At 39.5% G+C, this 16,488-nt stretch overlaps 1 protein-coding gene across 1 annotated transcript in view; it reads left to right on the plus strand.

The window, feature by feature from the left end:
* The window catches only part of LOC119522334 (probable E3 ubiquitin-protein ligase MID2), a 37,291-nt gene extending 25,485 nt beyond the window's left edge, over window positions 1–11,806 (plus strand). The window contains exons 3-4 of the mRNA XM_037820876.1: window positions 10,043–10,138; window positions 11,723–11,806. Of these exons, the coding sequence (XP_037676804.1) occupies window positions 10,043–10,138; window positions 11,723–11,806 (180 nt within the window). The remainder of the gene's footprint in view (window positions 1–10,042; window positions 10,139–11,722) is intronic.
* The last annotated feature ends 4,682 nt before the right edge of the window (window positions 11,807–16,488 follow it).

The raw sequence follows: 16,488 nt of genomic DNA on the forward strand, positions 1-16,488 counted from the left end.
TTTCCCTCAAAGGTATCTCATACGGTATTAACAGGGCCCTGAGTTGGAAGGTGTTTTTTATTGTTTCTTAGATTTGAGAGCAAGTTTAGCAAATGGATACCCCTATTATCTGTGCTCTTATGTTTCTGGGTTTTTTTGTTGTTTTAATTTCTTTTACCTGGAGTCTTTTCCTCATTAACATCTGAAAGGAGCTAACAATCATTAGCTTGAGAACAAGTTACAAAATATTGACTCAGATTGTTCTTGGGTTGATGGCAATCCTGTCTGCTATAATTAGGCAAAGAAACATATTGCAGAAATATAATATAGATAAGGAAATATTAAGGAAATGAAAATTAATGAACACAAAGAAGAGAAGTTTAAGGGTGATAATGTGATAATGGCCTTCAAGTTCATGAAAGGCTGATATAATGAGATAATGTCCTATTCTTTATCTCCCCTCAGGATAGAACAGAAAATAACTTTAACTGTAGCATCAGGAATTTAAGCTATGGATTGGTTCATTCATTTAACCAGCGATTAAAGAACATTTACTCTGTTTAGTGCACACTTACAGTGTTCAAGATATTGTGGCAGGAACTGGGGACACAGGCAATAAGGCCGAGTCCCTGCCCTGAAGGAGCTTTGAGCTTAATACGGGAGATATACAAGTAAATTAAAACTTCCAACTCAGTCTGGTAAGTGCCATGACTAAGGTTTGCACAAGATGTTTGAAGCATGGAGGAGGGGTCAGGAAAAGGAAGTCATCGAGATCAAAAATAGGGAGTCATGAAAGGATTTGTTGGAGTAGAAGGGTCAAACTGCAGAGAGACTGTGAAGAAAGAATTGACAGGACTTGGTGAATGACAACAGTGGTTATAGACAATGGAGAAATATAATTAAAAATGGTTTTTGAGTAGGATGTCATGAAGAACAGTATAATCGAGGATGGAAATGTGGAAATTAGAAAGGGGCATCAGTTTTGTTGGGATGGTTTGATTTTAGACTTATTGAGTTTGACGTGATTGTGGGTCATTCAACATTCACTCATTCATCAAGAATTTACTGAACGCGAGGAGTCGGGCAAGATGGCGGCATAGAGAGGAGTGGAAGCTAAGTAGTCCCCCTGGAACAACTACAAAAAACCAGAAACAACTAGTAAATAATCCAGAATAACTGTGGGGGGACAAACGAGACCATCCACTCATCATACACTAACCTGAATTGGGAGGAATGCCCGAGAACACAGCATAAAATCTGTAAGTAAAACCTGCGGAACCAGGTCGGGAGACCCCCTCCCCCATAGCCCGAGCTGCGGAGCCGCGTGGTGCCACAGAGAAGCTCTCTCCCAGCAAGCGAATACAGCTCAGCTGAGCTCCAACTGGGGTTTTAAGTAGCGAGTGTGAACTGCTCACTACAGGTACGCATCCCCAAAAAACAGACAGAGGCTTTGGGTGACGACTGACCTGGGAGAGCCGGAGGGTTGCCTTGGACTGGGTCTGAAGGGGACTATCTGTTTCTTTTTTGGCTCAGTGGAGAAAGCCCCAGTCATTTTCAGTTTCCAGGGCTGTGACTCTGGGAAGGGTGGAGACACCACAAGCAGAGAGCAAGACCATTGAAATGCTAATGACCTCCACCTGAGGGGTCTGTCTTCTCTAGGAGGAAAGGGGTGGGGCCCTTTCCATTCAGAACCAGACCCCAGAGCCTGGGGGAACACAGCCATACCTCCTCACACCAGTCAAGAATTATAGGCTAACAGGCATCACCTGCTGGGCAGAAAAGCACAGTGACCTGAGGCATCAAAGGGTGGAGCAATTTTCTAAGACACACCCTCAGGGAAACCAGATACTGAATATTTCTTCCCTCTGGGACCTGAGCCTGTTCTGGTCTGAGAAAACCCTATTCGGATAACCAAGGAAACCATGCCTAGACAACAGAAAATTACAACCTACACTAAGAAAAACAAAGTTATGGCCCAGTCAAAGGAACAAACGTACACTTCAACTGAGATACAGGAATTTAAACAACTAATGCTAAATCAATTCAAAAAGTTTAGAGAAGATATTGCAAAAGAGATAGAGGCTGTAAAGGAAGAACTGGACATGTATACGGCAGAAATCAAAAGTTCAAAAAACCTACTAGTAGAATCTATGGAAATGAAAGGCACAGCACAAGAGATGAAAGACGCAATGGAAACATACAACAGCAGATTTCAAGAGGCAGAAGAAAACACTCAGGAACTGGAGAACAAAACACCTGAAAGCCTACACGCAAAGGAGCAGATGGAGAAAAGAATGAAAAAATATGAGCAACGTCTCCGGGAACTCAAGGATGAAACAAAGTACAATAATGTACGTATCATTGGTGTCCCAGAAGGAGAAGAGAAGGGAAAGGGGGCAGAAGCAATAATAGAGGAAATAATTAATGAAAATTTCCCATCTCTTATGAAAGACATAAAATTACAGATCCAAGAAGCGCAGCGTACTCCAAACAGAAGAGATATGAAGAGGCCTATGCCCAGACACTTAATAATCAGATTATCAAATGTCAAAGACAAAGAGAGAATCCTGAAAGCAGCAAGAGAAAAGCAATCCATTACATACAAAGGAAGTTTAATAAGACTATGTGCGGATCTCTCAGCAGAAACCATGGAGGCAAGAAGGAAGTGGTGTGATATATTTAAGATACTGAAGGAGAGAGACCACCAACCAAGAATCCTGTATCCAGCAAAGCTGTCCTTCAAATATGAGGGAGAGCTCAAAATATTTTCTGACAAACAGACAATGAGAGACTTTGTGAACAAGACACCTGCCCTACAGGAAATACTAAAGGGAGCACTACAGGGTGATAGAAGACAGGAGTGCGTGGTTTGGAACACAATTTTGGGAGATGGTAGCACAACAATGTAAGTACACTGAACAAAGGTAACTATGAATATGGTTGAGAGAGGAAGATGGGGAGCATGTGAGACACCAGAAGAAAGGAGGAAAGATAAAGACTGGGACTGTGTAACTTGGTGAACGAGCAAATGTCAACCTTGCAAGGTGTTAAAAATGGGGAGGCATTGGGGGAGGGATGCAATCAGCATAAACTAGAGACTGTAACTAATAGAATCATTGTATTATGCTTCCTTTAATGTAACAAAGGTGATATACCAAGGTGAATGCAGATAAGGGGGGGGGATAGGGGAGGCATGTTAGACACTTGACATTGGTGGTATTGTCTGATTCTTTATTCTACTTTGATTTAAGGTTATTTTTCCTTTTGCTGCTTCCTAGCTGTCATTTTTTTTTTTTCCTCTTTCTTTTGCCTCTCTACCTTCTTTGACTCTCCCTCCTGCCTTGTGGAAGAAATGTAGATGCTCTTGCTTAGTATGAGCAGAATGTTCAATTAGGATGAACTTAAATGTTTGGAAATGAACAGGGGTGTTGGTAGCAAGATGTGAGAATAACTAACAGTGCTGAATGGTGTGTGAATGAGGTGGAAAGGGGAAGCTCAGAGTCATATATGTCACCAGAAGGAAAGTTGGAGGTCAAAAGATGGAAATGTATAAAACTGAATCCTATGGTGGGCAATGTCCATGATCAACTTTACAAATACTAGAAATCACTTCATGAACCAGAACAAATGTATGACAATGCAATTAGAAGTTAATAATAGAGGGGCATATAAGGAAGAACTATATACCTATTACAAACTATATACTACAGTTAGTAGTATTTCAACATTTTTTCCTAAACAGTAACAAACGTACTATATCAATGCTAGGAGTCAACAATTGAGGGGGGTTGGTTAGGGATAGGGGAGGTTTAGAGTTTCCTTTTCTTTTTTTCTTTTTTCATCTTTCACTTTATTTCTTGTCTGGAGTAATGAAAAGTTTCTAAAAATTGAACAAAAATTAAGTGTGATGGATGCACAGCTGTATGAGGGTACCCAGGGGCAAGTGATTGTACACTTTGGATCTTTGGATAATTGTATGGTATCTGAACAATCTCAATAAAAATGGGAAAAAAAAAAAAAAAAAGAATTTACTGAACGCTATTAGGTAAAAGGCACCAGCGTAGGTTTTGGGGTTACAATGATAAAGGCAGACGCGGTCCCACTCCTGGTGAAGCTCTCAGTTTAGTGTGGGGAGAGTCAATTAAGGACACAGTTACAAAATAGTGTGGTGAGTGCTATAACAGTGGAAGTACAGGGAGTTGTGAGAGTGCGTAGAGGTGATATCAAAAAAAACTTGGGGGAAGTTTTTGAAGGCCCTTGAAGGGAATGAGGCTAAAAGTAGGAGATGGGGGGTGTTCTATGCAATAGAAAATAGTTTGTTCAAATATCTGGAGGAAAGAAAGCATGGGGTACTCTCAGAATGGAAAGAGCAAGTGTCCTAGAAGGAACTGAAATTCAGGGCTTTCTGGTAGCTGAAAGGTCAGGACTAGAGAACAAGATTTGGGGTCTGTAACATAGAGGTAGGGCCATGCAGTAGTGAGATGAATTAGGGCCAAGGATTGAGCCTTGCTGCACCCTAATGGTCTAGAAGTTAGACATGAATGAAGAGCAGATGAAGGAGAAAGAGGAGGATGTATATGAGAGGCAGGAACTGAAGAAGAATAGTGCAAGTGGAGTACAGTATTGAGGCCTCTGGGAAAGTCGAATTGGCTTTGGATCACTATCCTGAGTGTTATCAAGATAAACCCTGGGCTTGGGTTTTTAGTACAGGTTTTCTTTTAGCAGGTTCAAATAATAATGTACAGGTTTACGCTAGAAGTTTAATCATGCTTTGCACCTGAAGAGAGGTGAAAGGGAAGGATGCAGGATGGTTTGTACAGCATTCTTGATGAGGGGGTGGGGGAGGGGTGGGACTTTGCGCCATGGTTTCAGAACCTTCTGAAAAGAAGTGGGCTGGCAACCTGTTTCACCTGGCTGTGCTCCAAGGTCCAGTCATTCTCTAACAAACCTCAAGTAGAATAGACCTTTACATCCAATATCTCACCTGCATCTCATTCTGGGATGTAGCCTATGTCTATACAACAGCAAATAAATGTTTGGGAAAGGAATCAACTCTGGCATAAGGGTGTGGGCTTCAGTTTGTGGACCAGATGGTGTGTTCTGCTGTTGAAAGACCATCTGTAATTGATACATAAAGTGACAGACTGAAGCAAAAGCAAAGTAGGTATTTTAAGACAAGCAGTTAAAAAAAGAAGGCAGAATGTGACCCTAAAAGCTTCTAAAGATTCTGGCACTGGTTTTTGGAAGAACTGGGAATGTAGCTTTGTGGACAGTATTTCATAAAAGGGCACGTTAAAGATTATTTTTAAAGATGAAGTGGTCTTATGTCAATTGGGAAGGCTCAGGTTTGCAGTGGGTGGGCCTTTCTTGCCTTCTTTCCCCTGCCACCACTATTTGGTGTAAGGAGTTAAGGCCATAAGTGCCACAAGAGTCAATCCCCACATCAAAATAGTTGGAATCTTGCCTAGGTTTAGATAATGTTCTCATTTGTATCTTTTGGAAATCAAGAGAAAATGCAGGCACTCCATGGCAACACTACATGTTTAAATAGAACAATTAGAAAGCCTCCACTCCTTTTTAGGCTTCATGACTTACTGTGTTGGGCAGGTGTGTGTAAGTGTGCTCATATATATGTGAATATATGTACTGTCATGGAGCATGACAAATGGAAATTGTGGTCCAGTTTGTGCCATAAGGGGAATCCTTCTTGCTTTAAGGAAGAGCTGGGGTTTGGATGTATAGTGAGGTTTCTTGAGGCAGACAATGGGAAAGTAACCTGAAATAACCTGTGTCTAGAGCAGTGAAAAAAAGCAAGAATTATTTGAGAGGGCTAGAGAAGCCATTTCTTTTTATGAGATGCTGTCTGGAAAAAAGAATAGCCTTGTGCTTGGCTTTCTCAGAAATGGCAAAACATTTTCCTCTTTAGGAAGGGTATAACAGAACACAAAAAGGCCGAGTCTATCCAACACAAATGAAGTGGAACTTGGGTAAAAATAGAATCGGTGTAGACTGCCAATTTAGTTAGCTCAGCCCTTTTAAAAATCTCAATTATGGAAATCAGAGAAATCTTCCCCTCACTTTGTGCTGTTTAGACTCATGTACTATTTTGTGAGAGCTGTAATGATGTAGTCATCTGGAGATGGAGAGGGTCTCACAATTTCAGAAACTCAAATGGCTTCTCTAACCCTTGCAGAGGGGGAGGCACAGAAGAAAACAGAGGTAACCTCCTGCAGCAGGAAATGGGAGCTTCATCCTGCTCTCTCTGCCAACCTCCTGTGTCCTGTTTCCTCCCCAGCAGATATCGCCATTCCAATCTCTGCTGCCACATTGGCTCTTTCACTATTATGGTTCAACTGTTCTGAGAAAGCCACTAACTGGCCTTAGGCAGAGGGAGCCTGACCCAGTCGTTAACTGGACAGCAAAGAAAAAAGCAGAACAAAGCAAACAAAGGGGCATGTTTAGTTTTACATAAGGAGATTTTATACACACATTTACATATACATGTAGTTATATATATGCTTTGTTTACTCATTCAGAGTATAGACAAGATAATTACTTGGCCAAATCAATCAAATCATTGAAACTTAAGAGTGGCTCCAATTTTTTTAGTTCTAAATGATTTGTCAGTACTAGGCATGATACAGAAGGGCTGAGGACATAGACTGCATAATTGCTTCAATTCTCTGCTTCCCTTTGCATATGTTCATTACTGAGAATCAATTCCAATTTGAGAGTAGGCTTTAATTCCTTGTAAATGAATAGGAAGTGAGTAAGTAAATGTTCGGTGTTTTCCTCAAATTATGTCTCGTAATGTAAGAAAACAGTGGCAAAAAGCCATCAACAGATGGTGTTTTCATTAGCCAAAGATTTATTTTTCAAAGCATTTTCATACTAATGAAGTAAGGTTGAAATTAGAGTCATCTTGTCAGTTCTAGTTTTGTGTTGTTAAAATATGCTGGCATTCTGCAAATTGCTAGGGGACCAGAGCAAAGTTACCATTTACCATAATTTTGTGATGGTAACCCAAGATCCGTAGTCTAACCAGACCCGAAATTATGTGTTCAGCCCTAATTTTTGTTTTCAGTGGTTTATATAGAAACCGTGAGTCTCTGTTCTGGGCCATAAATGAATAATACACAGCAGGGATCTTAGTTCTGCTCTGCACTATGAATTATTTATAAGATATCAGTTTCATGACAAGTGTTGCAACATGTTGCATGTACTTGTTAGAAAACATCTCCCCATGGAATCCCATGTTTTAAGAGAATAGCATTACAGTTGGAAACACAGATTTCTAATATTGTATCTACTCTGTGTTCATCAATCTATGTTATATTTGCCTAATATGTCAATATACTCATTTGTAATACATGGGATTTCCATTAATCCAGGAATCTGGACCACTCTGGCTAGAGGAAATCACAAACTAATTGGGTCTATTACCAAGTCCCACTCTCCAACTTTAAGCTGGGCGCTTTCATCAAACTACAGCTCTACAATATTCACTTTATGGCCAAACTTTTGAAAATATAGCCTAGATTTGCAGCCTCTACTTCCTCATTTTATTTCTTAACCCTATATAATTTGGCATCTACTTCCAAAACTCTACTGAAACTTATTTTTCAAAGGTTACTGGTGACCTCTAATTACCAAATCCAGCTGCCTTTTATCAATTCTCATATTTCTTGAACTCTCGGAAGATTTGACGATGACAAATCCTTTCTTTTCTTTTTTTTTAATTAGAGAAGTTGTAGGTTTACAGAAAAATCATGCATAAAATACAAATCTTTTCTTGAAACTCACCTTTCTCTTCATTATCCTCTTAGCTTGGCACAGATCTGCATTACCAACTGCTTTGAATATTGTAACCTCCTCCTAACCAGTATCTCTTCCCGGGCTCTCCTGTTTCAGTCTGCCCCACATAAGGCTGCTGGGTTAATCTATATGTAGCCCTGATTATGGCATTACCTTGCTCAAAAACCTTGGTAACCCTCATTGCTTAAAAAAGTATGCATAATCTCCTCACCTAGACATTCAAGATCTGTGTAACAGGGCCTCATTCTATATTTCTAACCTTGTCTCCCATTTTTGTCCTGCTTGTACTCTCTTTTCTAGCCAAACTAAACTATTCCCTGAATGTGTCCTGTGCTTTATTCTTTTTAACTTTTGCTCATACTATTCCCCTGTCCCTGGAACACCTTGCCCCCTCCATCTCTGTGTATTAAAATTCTACTTATCCTTCAAAGACCCATCTTAATTTCACCTCATCTTTATCTGTGAAATCACTGTGCTTTGAACAGAGTAGATACTCAATACACTTTTTGTTGTATTACATTTCTGAACTGCAATTTCTTTTTTTCCTTATCATCTATTTAGCTTAGCGATCATGTCCAAATCAAAGATTGCTGCCCTTCTTTTTTACTTCTTCCCTCCCTTGTAGTTTCTAAGGAGAAGGCTACAGATTCAGATGGTAGTGGGGTTAGAGAAGGTCAAGGGAGACACTATGCCCCTTGCAAAGAAAACTGGAATAAATGGTGAAAAATCACTTCCTCGTCTGTAGTAATAAAGCCAAAGAAACTAGGAGAGATAGAGCAAGAGAGAAGAGAGGGTTAAGCTGATTCTCCTAATTCAGTTTGAGAGCAAGGGAAATCATGCCACTCATCCTAGAAATACATAGATCCATGTAAATATATCCTCTGAGATGTATTCATTGGAACAGTGCCAAGGAAATTAAGGAGCCACAGCTACTTAGTACACAAGAAATGGGCCAAATACATTAGTTTCCTCTTTTCCCTTGTGACCCTCCCCATTTCTCTACCAAAAGCATGAACTTTGAACAACTACAAACCATAGGAACCATGGAGACAGTAATGAAGCAACGAACACGAACAAAGGAAGGAATGCTAGCAGAATATGAGCCAGGAAGTTGGGGTATTACATTTGAACAAACTTTATTGGGGTGGTGGGTGAGACAGAAGTAGATAGCGGGACAGGTCCTAGAGGAGAAGCAACTGCCAGAGTTGAAGACTTGCGAATGGGGAGGAACGAAATGTCTGTGATCAATTTTGGTGAAATGCATTCTATTTCTCGCATATGAAATGGGAAAGAGTAGCTTACTCAATTGAAGATATGCTAGAGTGCTGAGTACTATTGTCCCTACATTATATTAATCAGATTTGAAAAGTGCTTCTAATGTGTACCTAAAAGGACCTATGTACCAGTAAGTAATGGTAAGAAATAGTAAGGAATGGATATCCTATCTTAATAAAATCAGGTCTTGCATTTTGATGTCTGGCTTCTTTGTGGGCCATTCCTTAGTGCCAAAGAAGGAAATCTGTGAAATATGATGCTAGATTTTGATGAATCCCACACTTAAAATACCATCTTTTTTTCCTGAAGGAGCCACTGGTAAATATAAAATGCTATCAACAAGAAGAAAAATCATGTAATACTGGAGCAAAGCTCAGATCTAGGACTGGAGATTTGTGATCCAGTCCTAGCTTTGCCACATACTAGTTGTATGACTGTGCAAAACACTTTACCCTTCCTCTGAAGCTCAGTTTTCTTATCTGTAAAATGCTGCAATCTCCTACTTCATGGGGTTGTTAGGATTATTACATGATATTTATGAAATTGCCTAGCATAATGTCTGGCAAATAGTAGTAACCATTTAATAAATTATAGTTTCCCTAATGTACTTACCATTAGAATAAATCCTGTTCTCCCTATGTCGCAGGATTACTATGAGAGCAAAATTAGATATTGACTATGAAATATTTAGAAAAGTTAAAAATATCATAGAAAACATAGGCTGTTTTAAGGTCATTAAATTCCTATATCCAAAGTAATGAACGTAATCTCTTCCCTAGTAATGACAGGAACAAATATACAGCACCATTAATTAGCACCTAGAGCAGTGCTTGGCACATAGCAAGTACTCAATGAATATTTGGAATATTTATCGACTGGTCTCCACATGATATTGGGTCTCAAACTCATTAAATGTTTGTTCTTTTTGTCTCTCATCCCTGTTTCCCTCTGGCTTCACACTCTGCGATGATAGCAAACTCTGGAGATGAACCTCACCAACCTGGTTAAACGCAACAGCGAACTAGAAAATCAAATGGCCAAACTAATACAGATCTGTCAGCAGGTCGAGGTATGTAACAGAAACATTTGTGATTCTTTCAGAGGACCTGAGTTGGACTATCCTTTGGCGGGGAGGGGGCTTCAGTTTTGCCATAGCATAGCTTAGTCATTTGGAATGAAGGAGTGAATGGTAGTTCTAAGGAGTTTCATTCCTTTAGGATGCTTGTTCAAGAAAAGTGACAAACATCTATTGTTTTCTAAAAAGCAGATGGTGGTGATGGGTTGGGGGTGGGGGGCAGCGGTCTCAGAGGTAGTTCCTCTTTCCAAGCAGCAGGCAGTATGAAAATCAGACATGAAGTGTGTTTCTTCCTTCATCAAACTGGACATTATAACTCTTAAAGAGATTACTGGGGTATCTCTTTAATTTTAGGAAAATTGGGAATCCTGGGCCCTTGGAAGTATTGTTTCTGTAACAGTATTATCAGGACTGCTTCTCTTCTTCCCACCCTTTCCTCCCTTCATCCCCGGCCTGTGGTCCTGCCTATGCCATGTACCCTACCTGGTCCTCACTCATCACCTTTCCGCTTAATTCTCATCACCAACAAATGACATATATGTGAAAGTTTTCTGTGAATTGTAAAGCACTGTTCAGGTGTAAGGTTTTAAAAAAATTGTTGCCTACATCACATCTTAGAGCATAGCTTAGAAGAGGAGTTGACCTCTTCTTAAGTGGACATAATAAGAGAAAGATGTTGTTATTTCTGTTTCCTTCTCAGGAGCATGGAAACTTCAGCTGTAGAGTTTGGTTTTGTGTTGATTTTGTTGGAGCAGTGATGGTAGGATTTAAAGTGTAAAACAGGGTCAGATAAAATATTATAGGACTCCCCATGGGCAGTGGTTGGATAAAAATGTTTCTAATTCTATTTATAATCTGATAGTCTAGTTCTAATATTACTTGAATGACAGATAAATGTAATGGTACAAGTTTATTTTATTTTAAGCAATAAAATAAGTTTATTAAAATTTCATATCTTAATCCCACCTACAGCTTCCTATTTAAGATTCTGTGGAGAATCTTCTTGTAAGGAAAAGAATCCTCTGATTATATCAGTAACCACCCTCTGATTGTTTGTTTCTTAAGTAGGGCATATTTTTATGACTCTTATGATGAACATACTATAGCAATTTAATCTTTGCTGGGCATTTCATTTATGGACAAGAGTGGTACTATACATAGGGTACGTAGGGTAACGATTAAATTCAGGTGTGAGATTGTGGAATGGTTTGTGATGGTTTAGGAAGAAGCATAAGGAGTGAAAAGAAAGAACATGGAGTGTGAGGTGGAAAATTGGGTTCTAGACTTGGCTCTATGAACTTGAGTAAGTTATTTAGCCTCTCAGCCTCTGTGTCCTTATCTATAAAGTGAGGGTTTGAAATGACTACATGACCTTTAATATCTCTTTCAGTTTTCATAGGCCATTATTCTGTGGCCTGTGGTCCTTAGGCCATGATTTTTTAATTTCCTTCTCTTTCTCTATTGTTTCTTCCTCTCCAAAAGGGGAGAAACAAAAACAGAAGTTATTTTAGAGTTGTTTTCAGCTAATCAGAATCCCTCTGTGTTCCACTCTACCAAAGCTTCTGATTATGCCATTAGATTGCAGTAAAGGAATCCCACACTGGTAAAAAGACAGGGGAGAGATTGCAAGCAGGAGACAAGATAAGGGATCCTTTGGTTTAGAATTTGCCTAATTGAAGGTGGAGTAGCTGCTAATAGTGAATAAAATGTGGTTAGAAATAATAATCATCACCTTCCTCATTTTCATCAACAAGGCTATTAAGTACAGAGCCAGTTGTAGTCAAAATAGCAAAGCAAGCAGTTTATCTTCATTGCTTATTCACTTTAAGACTTTCTTAACATCTCATCTCCCCACCCCTGGGAAGGTTATCACTCTGGCCAGCCTCACCCAAACATAGACCTGTTCCACCCTTTCCAAACCCATCTCACCCATCAAACCTTTATTATTCAAGGCCCTACTCTTTTCAAGTGGCAAGGAGCTAGTCTCAAAATAACCCATCATTGTGTTAATAGGAGAGGACTCATTCTGACCCTCCGTGTAAAAGATGATGTTTTAACAATGCCTTTCTGAAGTTAGTATTCCTGCCTGGGCCCTAAGGAGTGACACTAGTTCTGCCAAGTATAAGTAAAGTAGGAGGCTATTTTCCTGCCAAACCTGTTCCCCTTCCTTATTGTCTGCAAATGTTTTTGTCACAGACTGACTTTTCAAAAAGGAGCCATAAATACTGCCTCCCTGCCCTGGTCCTTTCTCCCTGTCCTCTATTCTCCTCAGAAAGTAAACAAAGCTGCAGTCTTCCCATTATTAGAGAAATAGAGATTAGGATCACCACAGAATTTGTTAGCTGAATTCTATGGTATTGTAGCCTGTTGTGGCACAGCTTTCAGAATCCAGTAGACGGGCAGTTGGAAAATATTTTCTGTTGGAGCTGGAGAACATGGGAAGGAGGTAGAGGCAGACCCAAGACTCCCTAATCTGGTTAAGGAAGGGCATACTTTGGCTTTGCTACTCTGGCCACTTGATCTCTATATATAGTTCTTTGTCTTGTCTCATCAGGCATCCTTTGTTTACAATTCCAAAGGAAATCTCTGTATAATGCATAGTCAAGGGAAAATGTATACCAACGGGTGGATACTTCCTCTTGGCTTCCAGGACTCCATGGTCTTGTGAATAATAAGCATTCCTGAAAAATATTAAAGGGAAGAAAAATAGTTAAACTTTAGTGGTTAGTCAGTCAACAGCATTTCTTGAGCATGCGCTATGTACTCAGTATGGTGGGGCAATTTAGGGGCTACAAAAGAAATATTTACGGATGAGGAACTCTAGGAACTTTTAGTCTAGCTAAAGAAAACACAATACTTAGTGAAAATGAGTAGGAGCATGCAGGAAGTAGAAATGAATGTAGTGTCACCGTTCCAATTTTAACTATTGAGTCTCATTCTTACCTTTTAGGGCATAGAACATATTAAAGAACATTCATAGATATTTTGCATGCCACCATCTTTTTCTCCTCACCCTCCAGAACTGCTGCAATACAATTGGTTTGATCCATCCCAGACATTCCATGGGCAAGTTGATTTCTTTCTGGCCCTTCTCAAGCCTTTTATGGAGCTAGGTGGCATTGTTCTTTATCATTAAGAGAAAGAAGAAATAAAGGTGCTGAATTGGAAGAAAGGGTGAGGCTTCTCTTAGATTGGGTAATTTCAGCTTTCTGTCTTGCCACTGGACTTAATTTCAATAGCCTTCAGAAGTCTTTCTCTTTAGAGTTGAAACTTTAGGTGATTTGTTGTTCTCTTCTTTCCGCTCCTATTGCTCAGCAGAAGGGTATTTTATTTGAGAAGGGCAAGAATCTTGGAGTCTATATAAATAGATGTCTGCTTTTCCAAGCATAATAAATAGGTCTTTTAACAGAAATTATTTTTTAAAACACTATGGATTATTTCAGCAGACAATCCTTAAATGTTTTATGACAGTGGAGCTAGAAGAAAAAGTGCAATCAAAATCATTAAAGCACAAATATGTTTGTTGGAGAACATCCTCTATAAGCACTGAGGGTGTGATAAAATGTAGACGTGATTAAAGTTAAGTGAGTGTAATCAGGGAAAATTTAATGGAGAAAATACATTTTTAGACAAATGTTGAAGGAGGAAATATAAATTACTCCCTCCACAGAGACACAGAGTGGAGGCATTAAAGGAGGTGGAAACGAGCAAATGAAATGAGAAAATGGTACACTAAGTGCTAGGAATATAGAGATAAATAGGAAATGGTTCATGCCTTCAAAGATCTAGTGGATTGGTTGAGAACCTGATAGGTAAAATGTCAAATATAATGTGAAATGATAATTAGTGTAGTGAAGGTAGATGCAAGATCACAAGCTAGCATAGATTAAAGAACACCCAAGACTGCCCGAGCGATTTAAGAAAGGTTTCAGGATGGAAATGTAAATTGGGTTATCTTGTAATAAAAATAGAATTTTGCCAACATAAACGGAATAAGGGAGTGAAGGGGACCATATGCAAGAACACAGAAGGGTAAAACAGCATGGAAGTGTTAAGGAAACCACCAGTCATTGGTATGGCCAGAATGTAAGATATGAGCATTGTTACAAGGGAAGGGATGAGTCTGAAGTAGGTAGAGCTCAGATAAGGAAGGGCCTTGTATGCTACGCTTAAGCATTGGACTTTATCCTGAGGACTCTGGAGAGTCATAGAAACATTTTAAGCAGGTGAATAACAGGATAAGATCTGCATTTTAGGATTGCCCTGGCTATATTATGGAGGATGGATCAGGAGTCTAGGGTCAAAACTGAAGGCAAAGAGACCAGTTAGGAGGCATTTAATGATCCAGAGGAAAGAGGATAGCCCAACTTATGGCAGTAACAGTAGGGTAGGGAAGAAGAGGATAAATTCAAAACATTTCTAGAGTCAATATTACTTCATGAACAGTTAGATTCTGTGGGTGTACGGGAGAAAGAGAATACTAGAATGAGTCCCAGGTTTCTGGCTTGGTTGAATGGATGTGTTGCCTTTAAATAAGTTAGGCAATAAGGAAGGCATTCTTTTTAAAATGCTAAGTTTGTGGTGCTGTGGGTCAGAGAGTCTGTTAGGAAAATGCCTAGTAGGGAGCCAGCCGAATGGCTGAAGCTAGAGGATAAGAGAGAATTCTAGGAAAGGAATAAAGACTTGGAAATCATCAGCATATAAGTAGCACTTAAGGCCGTGAAGAATGTGTAGAATGAGAAAAGGGCCTAAGGCAGATCTTCAGTCCAATTGTTTCTCTCTCTGGATACAACAAACCAACCACAGTAGAAAGACTGTGGTGTTTTTGATAAGATTACTGAGAGATGATGTGCATTTTAAAAATTAAAAATCAGAAGTAAAGTATTCATTTATTGAAAGAAGCCAAACTTTCAACATTACCTTCTTAAAGGCTATATTAATAAGTAACACTTATTAAAGATTTCCTGTGTTCCAGGTAAGCACTTTATATGTATTAATTCATTTAACCCTGAAAACTCTAGCAGGCAGACACAGTTACTGTTCTACAGATAAAGAAATTGTACACAAGGAGATTTATTTGCCAAGATCATGCTGGTAGCATGACCCAACTAGCATAGGGATTTGAATCCAGGCAGTTTATCTCCAGAATCTATTTTCCTAACCACTCCATTACACTTCCTTTTTAAGGCCAGGGTACATATTCCTTGGGGTGTCTCTTGTTCATCAACAGAGGTTCCTGGATCCATTGTGAGGATGACTTGTAGCGAGTAAGGAATGTGAGCTAGAGACATGAATTCTGGAGAAGAGCAAAAGAGAAACGGAAAAAACAGTCAAGGGAGGAGGAAAACCAACAAAACAGAGGACTAAAATATGAAAAGGAAGAGAGGCTTTCAAAGTGTAGAGGATTTGATAAAGTCCATTGGAGTAGACCCATCATACAGGAGGATATCATTAGTGACCTTTGAGAGAGAAAGTTCAGTGGAGAGGTGAAGATGGAAGACAGATTCAGAGAGGTCAAGGAGTAGGTAAGTTTTAAGGACCACATAGGCTGCAAGAAGTTTGGCCATGAAGGTTGAGAGAAAAATAGGGTGGTAGTTATTATTCTTTTGAAGTACAGAACAATCAGACTCACAATCACATATATAAAGCTGTAGCTGTTTATTCTGTTACTGGGTAGCTAACAATAAGAGTCACTAGATCCACTGACTCCAATCAGACATGCTTTATTTCTCTTCCTGGCTTGGCTTCCAGCCACCTCTCCAACCCAGGGCCCTCTTGCTCAGTTACAGAGCCTCAATTTCTACAATTTGTTCCTCCTAGGAATGGTATGTAGGTTTTGGGAGGCAGTGTGCTGTGCTAGCTTTGGAATTAGACAGATAGGAGTCATGCTAGCTGTGTGACTTTGAACACATAACTTCTCTGAGCCTCAGTTTCATCATCTATAAACTTGGACTAATAATATCTTTCTAGAAAAGGTAGCATATGTAAATCACCCCTGGCATATAGTTGAGGATTGATAAATAGTGGTGAAGGTGGTAGTAGTAGTAGTCGTAGTAGCAGTAGTAATAGGAGTAGGAGTAGTAGTTGTTATTTTTAATAGTAGTACTAGTAGTATCATTTCTGGGCGCTACGTCTTTTGCCAGAGATTCCTAGTCCTGACCTCAGGACTTTAAAAAGTGTGTATATCATCTCTGAGAATGGGGAGGACAATTACCACATGCTCACAATCGATTTCAAATTTAATGCACATAAACTAGCACTTTCGTTGAGAAGGGGGGAGCAGGACTGTAATGAAATCAAATGCACATCAAATTGCAGCTTTAAAAATGTTGGGAATCTCGGCC

Source organism: Choloepus didactylus, chromosome X, assembly GCF_015220235.1.
Source record: "Choloepus didactylus isolate mChoDid1 chromosome X, mChoDid1.pri, whole genome shotgun sequence".
In the NCBI taxonomy this organism is placed as follows: Eukaryota; Metazoa; Chordata; class Mammalia; order Pilosa; family Megalonychidae; genus Choloepus; species Choloepus didactylus.